General features: G+C 42.0%; 1 protein-coding gene across 4 annotated transcripts in view; it reads left to right on the plus strand.

Annotated features, from left to right (window-relative positions):
• LOC310755530 (E3 ubiquitin-protein ligase RNF213-like) overlaps positions 1–18,524 on the plus strand; it is a 94,960-nt gene that overhangs the window by 30,839 nt on the left and 45,597 nt on the right. For all 4 annotated transcript variants that reach the window (XM_083598466.1, XM_083598464.1, XM_083598465.1 and 1 more), the window contains 11 exons: positions 1,001–1,099; positions 2,379–2,501; positions 3,147–3,330; positions 3,761–3,934; positions 5,061–5,219; positions 5,526–6,103; positions 12,055–12,217; positions 13,993–14,210; positions 15,090–15,230; positions 15,687–15,848; positions 16,614–17,754. In XM_083598466.1, the coding sequence (XP_083454592.1) occupies positions 1,001–1,099; positions 2,379–2,501; positions 3,147–3,330; positions 3,761–3,934; positions 5,061–5,219; positions 5,526–6,103; positions 12,055–12,217; positions 13,993–14,210; positions 15,090–15,230; positions 15,687–15,848; positions 16,614–17,754 (3,142 nt within the window). The remainder of the gene's footprint in view (positions 1–1,000; positions 1,100–2,378; positions 2,502–3,146; positions 3,331–3,760; positions 3,935–5,060; positions 5,220–5,525; positions 6,104–12,054; positions 12,218–13,992; positions 14,211–15,089; positions 15,231–15,686; positions 15,849–16,613; positions 17,755–18,524) is intronic.

Genomic DNA, 18,524 nt, shown 5'->3' on the forward strand with positions numbered 1-18,524 from the left:
AAAGAGTTTGGATTTGATATCCCACTTTATCACTACCCGAAGGAGTCTCAAAGCGGCTAACATTCTCCTTTCCCTTCCAACAAACACTCTGTGAGGTGAGTGGGGCTGAGAGACTTCAAAGAAGTGTGACTAGCGCAAGGTCACCCAGCAGCTGCATGTGGAGGAGCGGAGACACGAACCCGGTTCACCAGATTACGAGTCCACCGCTCTTAACCACTACAGAAAGTTTGTGTGTGTGAGAGAGAAAGAGAGAGGTGGGATCTTAACGTATTCTCTCTTAGAGGTCACAGACTAGGAGTATATGCTCAGTAGAAGAAAGCATAGAGGAGTAGGCATGTTAGCTAAGGACTGGTGTACATGCCTGGTCCCAGCTTTTTAAGAAAGCCTGAGTAGGCTTCCCCCAGAGGCTCGCCAAACACTGTGGGGCAAAGGTGGGACAGTTGCTTGCCAGTTTATTTGACAACAGCCCATTACAGTTCCATTTCTGCCAGGTAATCCCAGTTGCAAGTCAGTAAGCATCAAGGAGAGGTGTGGTCCTCCTTTTGCATGTAGTATTGAAATGGGCCTCTACCAGGTAAGCTGGCAGGTGAAGGAAGGTGAGGCTGGCATCTACAAGTCTGCCACTCCCAGGATCCCATGAGGTAAGTTGGCAGCCCTAGTGGATCCTGCAGAGGCCTCACGAAATGCCCCCTCTCTTGCCAGATGCTGATGTCGCTGATGGGGATCTGGTCACTTATTTTTTGCCACTTTTTAAAAGCTCCTGTGAAGCATGCAACCTGTCTTCTAAAGATGCAAGCATTATCCCTGTCGTCTTCATCATTCCATTTTTTGTATTTCTCACCTACTGGGAAAGGGTAGGGGATTGTTGTCGCATGCTGCTCTTTTCTTCTGCCAAGAAGAAAAGAGGGCCTTGGCCAGGGAGAACCAAGGGCCTATGAATACAACCCCCTTCTGCTCTTAATTTGGGTTAATTTAACTGAATAATAATTTTCTTTCTTAGGCTTGGGATCATTTTTTGAAAATAGACTTTGCCAATACAACTTTCACAGAAGAGTGGAAGAAAACTTTAATCACAGATATGGAAGGCAGAATCAAAAAGGTACTGAGATGAATAGATTATATTGTATCATATGAAATGGAAACTACTACATTCAATCTAAATCGGGGTGGGAAACCTTTTCCCCATGGCTACTTTTTCAGCAATAAGCAGTGCCAAATATGTGTGGCCAGAGTTGAAAGTGGGCATGGCCAGCCCCACAATATTACACACCACCTTTTCCTGATGGACTCTAGAGCCAGGTAGCCTGTGTAAAATTGTGGCATACCAGCCTAGACAGGAAGTGTCTCAATTAAATTGCATGTCAGTTCCTCCTTCTAGGCAGTCTTGTTTCAGGAGATGTCTGCTGTCACTCCATGTCACTTTCATATTGAGGAGAGATCCTTTTCCTTAACAGAGCTGGGAAGCTTGACCAGCAGGGACAAGCAGAGAGTAACCTAAGTTCAAGTTGCAATCCCTTGCCGATCCTCATCTTTTGCTGATCCCCATCTTTTTTTTCCTGGGTCAACACCTGGCCTTACAAAGGCAAATGGATAGGGAAAGGCAGTCTTATCAAGCCAACCAGGCCACAGCTCTGGCCCAGATCTCATTAATGAAAGCAGCCTTAGTGAAGAAGAGGCCTCTCCCATTCCTCTCAGTACCCCAGTTCTGCATATCAGGAGACCCCACCTTGGGTCATCAGAGAGAGATCTCCCTGCTCACAGAGACACTCCAGGCCCTTTACTCCCTTCCCCTATGAACCACTGATGCCAAATGCAATGTAGGGTAGCGGCAATGCAGTTCCTTATCAGATAATGACTCTGAGCCCAAGCAAGAGCAGCTGCTGTGGTAACAGAATTGTATGTCCCTTGATCTCTTTAGTCCCTGTCTCAGCTGAACTTACGTTCCACTCTTGGAGCAGCTACCTCTTAAAGTGCAACTATTCCTCCCATCCACCAAGGTGACACAAAAATCTGTTTTGTCATTACTTAAAAAGTCTCACCTTTTTGCAATGGACAGTGCCACTTATCCGTAACAAAAATCCTCCAGTTATGCTAATCCACAGTACAGTACAGACTGGAGGATCATCAGGAAGTTTTTAAAGTTTGATGTTTTATTATGTTTTTATGTGTTGGAAGCTTCCCAGAGTGGCTGGGGCAACCCAGCCAGATACGCAGGGTTTAAATAATAAAATTATCATTAGTTACTATTACTAGAAAAATATATTTGCTTTGTTTTATTGTCCTAAATTACTTTACCTCCATGTTTTCCTTATCTGATAATCTTAAATAACTGGAACCAGGTACAATGTTTTGTTTTTCTTTTTGCTCTTCCCTGATAGGAATCTGCTGTTAAACAGATTAAAGCCTACTGCTGTTCCCATGAGGAAATGGAACAATTCGACCCTATGATTAGCAAAGCCTTTGAAAACTGTGCCATAGACGCTATAAAATTAGCATACCAGGTACTATATCTAAAATCTTCTGAATCCTACGCTTATTTTCCAAGTACTGTTACTTTGTTGAGATTATGCTACATGTGCCTGACTGTGGGAGTAAGCAATAATGGGTTTGTGATTCAATGCCACAGGTAAATCCAGCTTGACTTCCTGGATTGCCAATCAAGGCAGGCTGACAAATCATGTAATTGGGAGCCATTTTTTTTGTGGATAATCCCTGCTCAGTGACAATCCTAGGATTACAAAGTCATTCCTCAACTGTATTTTTGTCTCATCAAATTTAAATCGATTTCTATTGCCATATAATTTACCCTTTGGGAAAGGACAGCAAATTATTTGGCAAATCTCACAATGAGCAGATCTGTGAAAGCAAGTTCCTTTTGGTATCTGTTGGATTGGGCTGCATTATGAATAGTAAACTTTTTAAAATGATGTATCAAATTTGTGAAAATAAAATGACAGACTCATCGCTATCTAATGCTGCCAGGTCTGGCCTGCCCGTGAGTCAAGGTGAGGCAGTTGCCTTAGCGACAGGCTCTGGATACCTGGAGAAGGTGTTTGCCTTCTCCAGGTATCCAGAACATTTGCATTGCCTCTAGTGGCAAAACATCCAGGGCCCTGAACCCTCTACATATTTTGTGTCTTATGTAGGAACAGACTAATCTCCTTGAACTGATATCCCATTACAATCTGAGCAAGCTGGGTAAACTTGTATCTGCTGCCATCATAAAATCATGGCCAACTGATGTAGCAGGGAAGCCTATAAGAGATTTGGAAGGCGTGCTGAATCATCTGCTTGTTTGGCCAGACATCAAGCATCTTTTCATCTTCAATGGTAAGTGCAGCTATCTTTTAATGGGTAAAGTTCTGGGAGCAGGTGGGAAATATCTTATTATTTAAAGGTGCACAGAGGGTTATTTAATATCAAAACAGAGTTGAATAGAAGGAGAATTAGTATTGGACATCGTAGAAAGGAAAAGTCAGTTAAGGTTTAATAACTGGTAGAGGATTTATGCTGAAACACAAATATTGTGTGTATTGGAAGAGTATGATGTTGCAGGCTATTGCAATTCTTTTATGTTTTATTTATTCTGACGAATAATGGGTCACCTTTGTTGTAAGGAGGGCAGCAAACTTTCAAACAGAGAAGCAAGGAAACCTAAAGGGGTCACCTTGCTTCCAGCTGCCATGGGGGATGAAGTTATTTTAGCACCTAAGGACAAAGGTTGTTTGCTTGTTTTTAAAATACGTGACTGATCTAACAGGTGTGGTTGAAAACATTCTGGACCAACTTACTGAAGAAGCCCAAGAGCTAATGGCCAGCGCTGACTCTGTATATACAAAGGTTTCTGATGAACTCATGACAGGCCATATCCTAGTTAAACATTTAGAGCTGGTTTTAAAGCACAAGAAGCAGTTTCTGTCCATTTGGGAATTAAGTAAGTGTGTTTATTTATATATATAAAGGGAGAGATGTGTAAAATATAGGACCGAAGTCCAGTTAAGAAATGCTAATAAATGTTACTCAATTAAAGCATATCCATTTAATGTCAATTTGAATTTGCATATCGTTTTAAAACTGCATTTCTGAAGCAGATATAGTGGCTTTGTGTTTAGTTGACACATGTATTGTAGCTGTCATTTGCCAAATTCACATTTCGTAGTAAGCCAAACTATGGCTCACCAGGACCATGTGAATTTGTGAATTAGGAGTTTGCAGCCTGGTCTATTTTACTCCCATTCCATGCTGAGCTAAGCTAAGGTTTGGTTTAGTGTATTGCCTGAGTCCAGGATTATGGTTAAGCTCCTCCTCATTACAGACTGTAGCCAGTGTTCGTTCCATTCTCCAGTAGCCCACACGTTTGCAGAGTCCCAGTAAGTCATGGCTTAGCATGACATGCAGACTAGGTTCACGTACAATTAGCATGCCTATTGTGTGTGAAAGATGGGAGAATATTTCTTCTAAGATAGTGATTGCTATTTGTAGCCTTTTATAAGGATGGGGTGGGATTCAGCTAATGAGCCCTACCAGTGGAAGCCTTCTCAAGGACTTCCCCTAGCACTGTGGACCTTTTTTCACATGTTCCTTCCCCTGTGTCTCCATTGTCCACTACCCTCCCCCCCCAAAAAAAATAATTGGCTCAGTGGGTTGGGAGAACCCTTGGAACAGCATGCAAAGAAAGGAGAGGGCATATTGCTCCATCAGACAAGCAGAAATGCTTACACTGACAGAGCAATCTGCTTACCACTGTGTTGTGTTACTCCTGCTGTATTAAAGATATTCCTTCTTAAAAATGAGTGCACCCTTTGGTTGATCTTTGTTTTTATCCAATCGTGGGATAGGAGACAAGGGAAGCACTTAAGCCTGAAGCTTCACTTGGGCTCAGAGTGAGTTGTGCATGTAATGCTAAATCACAGTTTAGTGGTATTTGCACATCAGCTGTTGAGAAGCAGAGTTCTGGAATGCCCTTGAGCTTATTTGGGAGATAGTGAGTCCAAGTTTCGTAAAAGGAAAGAAAATAGGGATTTTGTGCAAGTGATTGTAATTGGCAATTTTCATTTCAGAGCCCAAGCATATTTCGCTGTTTGATGAAAAAGAGCACAGATCAAAACTAGAAGGAATACTTGACTTGAGGCTGCAAGAACTACTGTGTGTCAAGAGGGAGAAAAACTGTTTGGAATCCCTCTTGAACATGTGCAGGAAAGTGCAAGAGTATATAAAAGGTATTTTTAAAGGGGGAGGGTAATTTTAAAACTCTGGCTCTGTTAGTTTTCCTTTGCAAAGATTGTTAAAGATTGGGAGTGGAAATAAACCGGGGAATGAGAATGTCCCAGAACTCTCCAACATCAGAAAAGCAGATTGATCCAAGTAGAACAATTGGGTAGAAATTGCAAATTGTTCATTTTTTAAACAAACGTCACAGTCTGGTGTTTGATGCTGCAATGTGAACCATTGTATAGCAAAGATATGACCCACTGAAGTTTTTTTTTGTGTGTGTGTCCAAGATCTGATTTTCTCTTTACTTTCAGTGGATATTGCTGAAATAGAGCAGAAGCACAGTGAAAACCTGGCCTCAAAAGCACTGGACGATGTTGTGAATGTGAGAGACATTTCCCAGAGTGCTGATAAAATTGAGACATATTACCACCTGAGTCCAGCCCTGAAGAAGATAGCGGAATTTGTGAATAACTTTAAAGAGAGTGACGTCTTCCAGTACTGCTGGGAGTGGGCAGCCAAAAAACTTGTCGTTGATGAAGATATTGCTGCTCTGGATCTTGATGAAGTGCCTCCCTCTCTTTTTGATCCTTGTTACCGTGAATTCTTGAGGCTGTATAACAGTCTGAAATCTGGAGAGCTCATGTTTTCTGAAGTAGACATGCTCTTCAGAGATTTTACTAACCGTTACGAAGATCTGAAAAAGGATTTTCAGGTTATGTGCAATCTACAGCGTCAAGATGGTGGAGAATGGATAGATGAGCGGATTCAACAAATCCAGCAATATCATGAATTGCATTTGGCCATGGACTCTGCTAAGGTTATCGACAAGGTCAGGGAAGGTTTGAATCTCTCTGGTGACTTCAGAGTCCTGCGACAGTTACTTAACTTTGTAAGTATATTTCTTTGAACCCACAGTTCGAGAGCTTATCCAGTAAACTTAGGTAGCTTCATTCTGTTCAAAAGTTGATAGTGTGCACTTTTCATTTGGGTCTATACGTTATCGCAGGAACACAAAATGTGGATTACATATAGAGTTGTTTAGTACTTTGGCTTTTTGGATCTCTTTAATTTCTTTAGCATGGTTTTTCTGCACTGAAGACAAAAGAGGGGTGTGTTTTTTGTAATTACACCCCATTTGTGAATTGCCTTCCCCAAGGATGTCCAGCCATTAGGTTCCCACCCCCCCAATTCATAGCTACTTAATACTGTCAAGGCATTTTGTTTATAGAATTTTATAATCATATTAAAGAGGCAATTGTATGGGTTGGATTCAGTGTAGCTGCTTGCAAGACAGAACAATCCTCTCTCCTCCTACTGTGTACTGTATAAAATGCAGGGGCACATAGGAAGAGGAGAGGGGAAAGTCCTTTTGCATTGGTGGAACTTTTTCTCGCTTCCCCTAGCACGCCAACTTAGTTGAACCTCCCTATACTGTATTTCTATTCCGTACTGCAGAACCATCTACACGCAGTATGCAATTTAGAGGATATGCACACCACTGTAAGACACGTATAACTTATGGCTCCATTTGCCATGTGGATATTGTGTAACTGGAGAAAGCAAAACAAAAAAAATAAACTTTTAAGGACATTTTGACTGGCAGAAAAATAATCTCTATGCTACTAAATAGTCTATCTATGCTACTTAATATAGTTTTGGGAGTCAGGTGTGTCCTGATGAGTATTCATCCATGTGGTATCTACTGAGTAGTGGATCAAGATGTGTAGCAACCAGTGCAATCAGGATATCAAAGGGCAGATAAAACTAGCTACTTACCTCATGGTAACAGTTTGCAAATTTAACTGCATGTGCTGTTCATTTGCCATATCTAACCAAGTTTAGCTCACTTGCATCCCCACAAAGAGTCAGAAGTAGTAAGGGTGTGGTGATATTGAAATCATAGCCATTGTGGGCAGCTTGGGAGGAAGGGGTTGGCTATAAATCTAACGGAATAAAAGATGTGCCTAGGTGCTACAGGCTTTCATCTTACCTACATGGCTTTCACAAACTCTGCATTAGAGTTACAGGAGGCTACTATGTCATAAGACCACTTGCCATCTACTCTATACTCTGAGCAGCATCTCCAAAATGTTTCATCATGGGATGGCACGTTACCATAGTTTTTTTCCCCCTTGTAAAGACAAGGGGATTCCAGACTTCCGGGTCAGCGCCAACGACGAATGACGGAGTTCCTCCGATCGGAGGAACGGGCTCCGTGGAAATTGGGTCTTCCCGCCGCGGCGAAGGCAGGGACCCGCTAGAAATCCCAGGCGGAGAAGCCTGGGAACGTGGGGTTCGGCAGAGCACCAAGAGCGCCTCCCCTACTCACGAGGAAACCCCTTTTTGGGGCCCTGGAGTGAAGTGGGGTGAGCAGCGCGGTGCTGCGAACCGATCGCTATTTCCATGGAGGGAAGCCGCGCAGCCATCGCTGGAGAGCGCTGACTTTTTCCTGATGACATTCGGACTCTAAATCAAGTACCCGTGAGTAAAAACGGAGAATTGGATCAAGAAATTTGCAAAACTTTTGAATTAGGCACAAGCGGGAAGGTTTAAACAGGAAGTCCACCTTCCGCTTTTTGTATATAGATTGAAGCAAAGACCTTGCAACCTAATAGCCTGGAAAACTGCTTTAAAGTTGGAAATTTCCTGCATCTACAACCAATAAAACCCCCTTGGAAAGCAGGAGAAAAGGGGGGGGGGAATTTGACTGTCTAATCCTGCAGGAGGAGAGTAAAGGAATCTAAGTTTCCATCGTCCCAAACCTGGGGACGGGGTGTCAGGACAGAAATTGCTTGTGACGTCCATTGATTGAAAGTGGAGTATTTTGACAGATAGGTAAAAAAAGAGAAGAGAAACAAATTAACTTCAACGCTACCTTCTGCATTTCTGTATTTTAAAGATACAAAGTATTTGAAAATTGAGAGGACTTGAAATCGAAAGTAATTTTCTTTGTTGGACACTTTTTTTTAAAAAAAAAAGTGGATAAAAATAGAAATTGTATCCCCTAGAGGGAGCCTGTCAGTTTGCTGTTGCTGTTTATCTGGGATCTACAGCTGCAAGTTTTGGATCGTGGGACTTGCTGTCTGACCTTGAACAGAAATGAGTTGGAAGGAATGTTTGGTGTCTGCCCTTGGTATGACAAATGCCCTGCTGCAGCAGCTGCAGGACAAAATGAATTTGATGCATGAAAAATTGGATTTGATGAGTGCTGTCGCCAGTGAATATGATTTAACAGGGAATAAGGATAAAGAAGTTACACAACAACCAATTCAAGAAACTGGCTTGACAAGTCAAGTCCAAGGGCAGATGAAGAAGGAAGAGGCAGCAATTACTCCTCAAATAACACAAAAGGAGGGATTCAAAGTCCTGCAGGAACAAAAGTTACTGCGCTGGAAGATTGAACTTGGAGAGTGCTGGGATGGGTTTGAAGTAAATGAAGCTCTTAACTCTAGTGGGACTATGAAACAGGTGAATAACTATCTTCTGGAGAAATATTCTTTGGACTACAAAGATGACAGGGAGTGGGACTGGGGCGAAGGGGCCAGTCTGACAGAGGAAAATGGAAATTATTACTGGATGGAAACCTCCGGAGACCCACTTCCTAAGAAATCAACAACAGACAAAGAAGTGTGTAAGCACAAACAAGGACAAGAAATCGTGCAGAAGGGGCCTAGAAGAGACTTAAGGGCCTCGGACATAAGAACACCAGATTGATGGACTGGAAGTAATGGACTGAAAGGACTGACATGACCCGAAACCAGGAAGAAGGGACGTCGGATAAAAATTAGAGATATCGGGGGAAATTCTTTTGTTAATTTTGGAATCAGTGTAACATTAATGAAACACCAGGGAATATGCCGGAAAGGAATTAAATTGGCTTTAGTAGAAATGATTTAAGGAGATATGAATGAATAAGACGTAAACTTTGAAATTTTAGGATTTTTAAGATAAGATAAGGTTAAAGAGATTAAGGTAAATTGAATTACAGATTAAATTAAAAGAGGGAAAGGTTATGTTGAATTAATAAACAAGATAGATTGTGAAGATTAATTATTTAAATTAAAATTGAGAAACATGGGAAGAATTTGCTGGAATAATGAATTAAACTAGAGTACAAAAAGGGAGGTGTGAGGAAGTTCAAGAAATAAGCAAATGAAAAGTTGTAATTCGATACTTCCGGGTTAGCGCGAACGGCTAATGGCGGATTCCCTCCAAGCTCCGGAGGGAATCGGCTCTACAGGAGCTGGGTCTTGCTGCTGCGGCGACGCGGGGACCCTTAGAAATCACAGGCGCTGAAGCCTGTGAACCTGGTGACTCGGCGGGCACCATTTGTGCCCCCCCAACCTGCGAAGGAGCCTTTTTAAAGGCTTCGGAACGGGGGACGGGGTGAGCCGCGCGGTGCTGAGAGTCGACTGCTCCTCCTGTGGAGTGAAGCCGCGTGCCATGGTCGGAGAGCGCTGACTTCTTCTTGTGAACAATTGGACTCTAAAAGTAACAACCTGTGAGTAGTACGGAAATTGGACTTGTAAAGGAAAAATTCTTTTTTTGAATTTGGCACGATCGGGGAAGGCGCAAACAGGAAGTCCGCCTCCCCGTCTTGTAGAAAATTTAAAGCAAGGACTAGTTAACTAAGGTCGAGAGAATTTCTTTTTCTCTATTGGATAAAAGATATTAATTTCACGATTTGGCAGTATAAGTATAAGTAATTTTACTGGAGGATAAGAGCTAATTTTGAGAGCCGAAGTGTCACACACCCCCGGACCCGGGAGTGATCCGCGAGAGAGCCTGTTGAGGAGAAATAGAAGAGTTTGACAGCTGTCAAAATCAGCTGTCAAGAAGGAAAAAGAGAACTTTGTTTCTGCTGTTTCTGCTGGATATATTTGTTGCAATTTGGTTATATTTTGTTGAAAACAAGGAAGAACTGATACAAACTAACTTGACTTTTGGATTTGAACTGGAAAGAATATTAAGTTACCAAAATCCCTCTAGAGGGGGATTTGGGACATTACAAGAATGGCTGGAGGAGGGAAAATTCAGGATGGGTTGGACAGAGTTTTTGTTCTCTTGGGAAAGTTACAAGGCCAAATTGATGTTTTGGCTACAAATGTTGCAACTCTGAACTTAACAGTAAATAACATTACTGAATTTGATAAGGATTTGACTCAGGAAGCCCATGCAGCTGGACAAAAAGAGAAACTTGTGAGTTTTGAGAGCGTCGAGAAGGAGACATATGTTGTTCCTGAGGAAAAGGAAGGAGGAGCTGTAATTTTGCAGATGACAAAGAAGAGCCAGAGGCCTGACATGACGGATATAAAGGAAAATAAGAAACCGAACCAGAGGCCTGACAGGATGGTTACAAAGGAAAATAAGTACTGGATGATGAAAATCTGGGCTGAATTGGAGATTGAAGAATGGATGTGGAGATCTGAAGACCTATGGATTACAAATTTGATTAAGATGGAAGTTGGAGCTTTCGGGACAATTGGACTTAAAAGGAGTAAGAAACAAGATTTGGGCTCCACTTTTAAGTATGGAGGTCTGGCTGGAAGAAATATGGACCTTATTGGGACAGAGCTTGTCCGAGATCTGGTGTTTAATACTAAGGACTATCAAAAAAACCGGCAGAGAGGAATTGAGAGAGAATTAAGAGCCTCAGACGTGAGGTCTCCAGGCTGATAGTAGATTAAGATTGATGGACATTTGCCGGGGATCGAAACCGGGAAAGGGGGTGGTGGGGTCTGGGAATCCAAAGGGTGTACAATTATAATCTGTTTTTTATTTTGTTTTGTTATTATTATGAAAATTGGGGAATTCGTGGAAGGGAATTTGGGTCGACTTTAGAAAAAGGTTTTAAGAATGAGCATTGAGGTACAAATATTGATGTTTATAAGTTAAAATTGGTTTTTCTAAAATGAATTAAATATAAAAAGGTTAAAAATTGGGGATAAGAACTTGTTGAACTAACAATTTGAATTGGAATATAAGAAGGGGAGGTGTGGGGAAGTCAGGGAAATATGTTATTGAAAATATGGATTTGTAAACTTTATATGTTTTTAATTTTTTTTCCCTTTTTTGATGTTTTGTATTAATGTGGAAAATTTTAATAAATATTTAATTAAAAAAAAGTTGTAATTCGAGATTTGTATTTTTCTTTTTTCTTTTTTGGTTTTTTCTTCTTGTTTTATTTTTTGCTGTACTTTTCTGTTTTTCTTGTTTTTGTTTATGTATTGATGAAATTTTGAATAAATATCATTTTAAAAAAAATAAATAAAGACAAGGGGATTCCAGTTCCTGGGAGATTTTCCTTTCACTTTGTATAGAATCTGTAATAGTTGCAGCATTCAACAAATTTCTCTCTATAAAGCAGCCTAACTCATTGTTTTCCGAAAGGGAAAAATATATATAAATAAATGTTCCCCTGCTGCATGGATGCCATAGTAATATCTGGTTCAATTTCCGATGTAGATATTGTGGTTCCACTGGTTTGGACAGCTAAACATGGCTTCTGTCTGATTTTATGATTTTATTCATTTTCCTTTCTGCCCCCCCCATAAAAGCCTTCACAAACAAATAAAAGCCTTAGTTGCGGTCAGTGGGGCAGCAGCAGTAGGGTGATCCTGATCCTTTGCCATTGGAACACTGAGTGCAGCTGCAGGTTCCTGAGAGGGGCGAGGTGTGGGGAGCCATTGCAGTGTTCCTAGAAGGAATCGTGTCTGAAACAATCCATGATGCCTCCTCCTGAAACCCAGCACCATGGGGTTGAAAAATGGGAGATGGAAATCAAGGGAAAGGTTTTGCACATCCTTAATGTGCAGTACAATCCTATTATTCCCTTTTCAGGTACAGAAATTCCAGTTTCAGGAAGAGAAGCTCTCCTCCATGAGTACTGAATTGATGTGTGTAAAAAAATGGCTGCAAGACATAACTGAACCACGTCGTAGATGCCTTGAGGAGCTGGCACTCAGGAGGGATTTTGTCAGCTGGGTCAAAGAATCCCTGGAAGGTAGAACAGATGTGCACCTGCCATTCTTGTTTCTAAAAGTCTAAAAAGTTATTTGGACATATGATGTACACTTGTACACTGTTAAATTATGTACAGTGGTACCTCTGGTTATGTACTTAATTCGTTCCGGTGGTCCGTTCTTAACCTGAAACTGTTCTTAACCTGAAGCACCACTTTAGCTAATGGGGCCTCCTGCCGCTGCTGCGCCGCCGGAGCACAATTTCTGTTCTCATCATGAAGCAAAGTTCTTAACCCGAGGTACTGTTTCTGGGTTAGCGGAGTCTGTAACCTGAAGCGTATGTAACCCGAGGTACCACTGTATAGGTGTATTACATGACGTATTTCCTCATTTTGTTTTCTGTACAAGCTGGCACCTGCAAGATGTCTCAGTGCAGGAGGGACCCCAAAATGGGATGTTGTATTGTCCATTAATCAGCCACCGACTCCTTTCTCATTCCCTTGTCTCATGATTCCTGTTTTTCTCCCTTAAATTTCTTATTTCCTTACTCAGTGGGGAACACATAGCTCTACACTCATGGCACATATGCATGTGCACACAAACTTAAACGTTGGCCGGGCATAGGAAGGAGGATCTCTTTCCACTTCATGTCTCCATCATATTTTTATTTGTACAGGCAGCCTTATCTTTAAATGAGACATGCACAAGGTTGAGAGAAGCAATCATTTCAGCAAGAAAAATTATTGAACTAACAACACTTTCCATAGCAAATTATTTTCGTAGTTTTTACTTGGACAGAGTGGTTTTAAGAATGGATCCATCATATATTCCCAAAGTGATTTTTTTTTTGCATAGGTAACAACTTTTTTTGTCCTTCTCCCTCACATCTGTTGGAAAAAGCATGGCTTTCCTTGGACGTATGGAGAGCACTGAAAATGCATTTCTGTGTTACAGGTTTTGTTCTGTTAATGAACTCCTTATTTTATTATTTTTCATCCTAACACACTAAGGAAGGTGCCCAGTTCCACTTTAGCAAGGTTGATGTATTATGCTAGCTTATGAGCCCCTCAAAATTCCTGTTTGAAAAATCACATTTCAGTGCATTCAGGGTGGCTGTGACTATGGCAGTTTTCATATCAAATGTACCTCTTAATGAGGTGTGTGGGGAAGCTGCATGGGCAACTTCAGCAATGTTTATGAGGCATCATAAGATTGGTAAATATGCTCTTCATGAGGTGGCTTTTGGGAGGCAAATCCTCCAGCAGGTTTGTTAAGGGGAAGTCATAGAATAGAGAGCCCACCCAATTGAGATCTTACCTTTCTTCAATCCAACCATGCCACCTTTGGAAGGAACAATTGTTCTCCTCTGAAGGGTGCATCTCAGAAGTGTTGAACACATGGCATGGGCCCAACCTACGATCTAGCTTCCTTATATAGGTTCAGAGAGTGCATCAAGGTTTTCCCTGTAGGTCGCCATGAAGCAGACTAATGTTTGGGGGGCATGGCCAATGGACAAAGAGCAAGATGCATTTCCTGTTTTTAATTTGAGAAGGCAGCATAGCCCACAATGTCATTTTTTCAGAACCTCTGAGAAACACCTTTCAGATTATCACAATAGTTCTTTTGCCTCCTTGTGGTTTACTCCACTTCACAACTTCACATAAAAAGCAAAGGAAGCAAACGTAAGTAATGCAGACTTTGTGTCAAGCACTGAATAAAGATGTAGGTCCTAGTAGAAAGACATGGAGTACTTCCAGGGGCGGAACTTATAGACAGTAAACTTTGGGGTGTCTTTCACTTTGTTTATTTGCCTTAGATAAGAATGAGCTGAAGGTATTTGTGGACTTAGCTTCTATCTCTGCGGGGGAGAATGACATGGATGTGGATCGTGTGGCTTGTTTCCATGATGCTGTCCTTGGCTACTCCTCCCTGTTGTATGACTTGAAACGGGAATCGGGATTTGGGGAGCTCATGAAGTGCTTGAGGAAACTTTGGAAAGCCCTGGAGAGTGACAACAACCTTCCAAAGAAACTGGTAATTCCTGCAGTTGGACCTTAGTTCATCTGTGTATATCTGCTCTTATTAAGCTGTGTATTTTATAAAGATACTGCATCCAGTGTGAGTTTAAAGGTAAAGAGACCCCTGATCGTTAAGTCCAGTCGCAGACGATTCTGGGGTTGTGGCGCTCATCTCACTTTACTGGCCGAGGCGGCCAGCGTTTGTCCGCAGACAGCTTCCAGGTCATGTGGCCAGCATGACTAAGCTGCTTCTGGTGAAATGAGCAGTGCATGGAAATGCCATTTACCTTCCCACTGGAGCGGTACCTATTTATCTACTTGCATTTGGACGTGCTTTCGAACTGCTAGGTTGGCAGGAGCAGGGACCGAGCAACGGGAACTCACCCCGTAGGTGGGGATTCGAACCGCCGACCTTCTGATTGGCAAGCCCTAGGCTCTGTGGTTTAGACCACAGCGCCACCTGCATCCAGGTGTGAGTTTACTGTAGATATATTGAAGGGTAGAAAATTATTGGTGTGGACATTGAGATTTTGTAGGGATATCCACCTTGTAGCTACTTAAACCTACATTCTGCAGAGTAGTGTGTGCTTTGTATGTGAATATAATTTATGCCTGTGCTCTATTCTACAGCATACACTGCAGTTTTGTGCATCATACCAGCTGGTGGGTTCAGTAGCTACTTTTAATTTCATGAAATATCTCTGGGCTTCACAGCATAGAATAGCAGAACAGAAATCTTCCAGATTCAAATAATCATGTCCTTGAGTGAGGATTGTCATTTAGCAACACACCATGCTCCCTTGTCATCTATGGCTATGCTATTATCAGCATATGATTTGTTCTGGGATAAAGTATGGGACTAATTTAGAGTATATCTTCTTCCTAAACCCTACAGCGTGATTCTGCAAGATACTTGGAATGGCTAAAAACAATAAAAGAGAGTCATGGTTCCGTGGAACTGTCATCTATATCACTGGCAACTAAAATCAATAGCAAGGGAATCTACCGAATTAGGGCGCCAGCAGAAGGCCGGAAGGTGAGACCATACTTGTAGTATATTCTCCCAGTTTTTGTAACCTTTCTCCTCATCTCTCAGTAGCTATTTTTTCTGTATACCACACCCAACAAACAGCCTGCTATAAAGTGAATGATATAACCCTTTCTAAGTGTTTCTTTCAATAAACTGCTTCCTTTATCATTTCCTGGTGCCTCTCTGTTGTAACATCATTAAGTCGATCAGGGATTTCCTCCCATAGTATTCATGAGTGTGAACTTGAGAATTCACTGTCACAGAGCTATTTTCTGTTGGTGGCATTTGCCACAACTTTTTACTGGCATCTTTCTAAAGACATTGCCCTATTAATTTGGCGCAACCCTCTCAGTATTTAGCATAAACCTATGTACCACTGACAACTGCTATCTCTACATATAGTAGGGGGGAACCTTGTATGACATCATAAGGAAGTAAAGCAATGATTAAATTTATTTCTAGGTTTCTCTGGATACTGTCCTGTGCCTGACTATCTCAGAAAGTCACGGTGGCCAAGAAGAGGAACGGCAGTACTCCCTAGAAGAGCTCCGAGAATTGATGAATAAGCTGATGCTGATGTCAGGCAAGGTAGAACAAGGTGCAGAAGTAGAGAAGTTTTCTGAGGTCAGTTTTCAGGCATAATTTCCTGTTTGTATTTTAAAGCTCATATTGTCCTTTGAGGGATGTGTGGTGGGGGACAAGAGTAATGGGGTTCTTGCTCCAGTCATGCTGTATTTCTGTGTCCATTGAGAGATTGTAGAGATTTCAGAAAGTGTTTTTCCCCCTGAGATGTAAAATACAATTTGAAACTTCACAGAAGTTTGCATCGCATTGAATTGTGATGAATTGTTGCTGATTAGGATGTTCCTTCGGGAATTGAATGGCTCCATCATTTGGCTCACTTGACTGAATTTCTGAATTTAAGTGTTCCTGATAAATTTTAAAACAATTAAAATTTTACACCCTGAATGCCCTTGGACCAGAGCTTGTTAGCTGCTTGCCTGTATAGAATGTTGAAGGGAGAAAGGTTGAAGAAAAATTCAGGGAGTAAATGTCCTCCCCCCCCCATTATTTTAATACATATTGTGAACCTCTTTGAGCTCTATAAATGAAAAGTGGTGTGTCAGTTTTAAAATCAATAAATGTTAGGAGAACCAGTTTTTTATACCGCCTTCATGTATTTTGGTTAACCATCTTAAAAGTTCAATTTGGCCATAGTTTCTGCTGGTGTAGCTCTGTCTCTAAGCAAATGGAGTTGGCCAAGGCTAGTTTAGGCATTCTAGTAGTAAGGGTGGAAATGGGTAATGCATATTTCATATTCCATATTCATTGGTGTTGTGCTATTTAGATTCATTGGTCTGTCTTCTGCTGTGTTTCTTCTGCACCCAGGTATTTTCTAGTGTCCAGAGGCTTGCACTGTCTTTCATCGACCTTTATTCTGCTGGAAACATGCTTTTTCGCTCTTGGGTCACTGGTGTATATTGCTCACCCAACCATGAATTCTGCCTTAGCATGGACTTCAATTTAAATTCTAGTTCTGTCCTTATTGGAAATGGAGACGTCACAGATGTTCTGCCACTCATTTGCCGAAAGATGGAGAGTTTCCTGGAAAAGTGGAACCAGTTTATGTCGGAGAAGCGATCCCAGTACTATTATTTGAATTACTATATGGCAGAACAGTTGGTATACTTGTGCAAGGAGCTTGGCTCAAAGTGCCCCAGTGAGGCTGCCTTAACGATGCTGTCATTTATAAAGCGCAACTGCAGCAAGCAAGATATCCAGGAGATCTCCCGCCAAGTAGTGTCTAAAAAAGCAAAGAGGAATTTTGCTGATTTATTTGGGCCGGTGGCAAGAGGGAAAGAGTTGGCTGTACAACTGGAGTACATCTGGGAGTCGTACATGGGAAATATGGGCTCATTCCTTCCAGACTGCCTGGACATTGAAACCCTTGGCATTTACTTGGCCACACTGGCAAATCTGGAGAAGAGGAGTGTTATGCGAAAATTGCCACAAGGTCTTCATGCTGGCAGGCCTAACCTCATTCTCTGTCCTCGCTCTGAGGTGTTGGCTTCGGCACTGGCCATCTACATGAACAGTCCAGGGGAGATGCTACCCTCTTATGATGAAGTCCTGCTCTGCACACCACAAACCAGCTATGAACAAGTGGCACTGTTTTTGAGGCGGTGCCTCACTTCAGGCTATAAGGGGAAGAAGATTTACACCTTGCTGTTTGCAGATGAGTTGAGCTATGATGTTGGCTACAGGTCTGAGGAACTTTTCCAGAGTCTTCACTTAAAGCATCAAGATGGTTATAGGCTAGTGATTCTCTGCAACTGTGAGAGAGAGCACTGCTATGTCCCTTCTGTCTTCAGCCAGTTCAAAGTTCACATGATCCCTCAGCAGCCCCTGAAGGACATTCAGGGCTACCTTGGGAATCATTACAAAGCAACACAGCCTCCAAGTTCATCGGCTTCTGTCTTCAAGGACCAAATGTGTGTTGGGATTGTAGCTTCTGAAAGAGCTGGAGTAGGTGAGTGAACATCTAGTTTTCCATCTAAGTTTCAGAATGTGTAGACTAAAACTTGAGGGTATAAAACATGGTCTGTTGTTTTTCCTTCTGTGATGCTCTTTCAGCTTGTGACTGGAAAGATCAGCCCAGGAATAATGAGGGGCAAGGGGCACATTAAACAGCAGGCTCAGTGCCTATTTAAAAGAGTAGTTTTACTTGAACAGTATTTCAGCCTGCTGTTTAGTGTTTTTGTCCCAGGCTTAGACATAAGAAGAAGAAGAAGAAGAAGAAGAAGAAGAGTTTGGATTTGATATCCCGCCTTTCACTCCCTTTAAAGAGTCTCAAAGCGGCTAACATTCTCCTTTCCCTTCCTCCCCCACAACAAACACTCTGTGAGGTGAGTGGGGCTGAGAGACTTCAAAGAAATGTGACTGGCCCAAGGTCACCCAGCAGCTGCATGTGGAGGAGCGGAGACGCGAACCTGGTTCCCTAGATTATGAGACTACCGCTCTTAACCAGTACACCACACTGGCTCTCAATGGTGGAAGGAATAGTACCTCTCTTTACAAAGATAATTCCAAGATGAAAACTAGAGGTTACAGTGCAGGTGGCGGCAGCTGTGATTTGTACATTTTGGGATAAACAGTTAGTACAGCTCTAGCTGTATCCAAGTGTTTATTGGATCAGTTTCTCTCCCTCACCCAGATTCCTCCTACTTGTTGCTCAGCAGAAGCCCAGACTATTGAATGCTCTCAGTTTCAAATCAATCCATTGTGTGCCTGCTGTGCCCA

The sequence above is a fragment of the Podarcis filfolensis genome, assembly GCF_964270895.1.
Source record: "Podarcis filfolensis genome assembly, chromosome: 2".
Taxonomy (NCBI): domain Eukaryota; kingdom Metazoa; phylum Chordata; class Lepidosauria; order Squamata; family Lacertidae; genus Podarcis; species Podarcis filfolensis.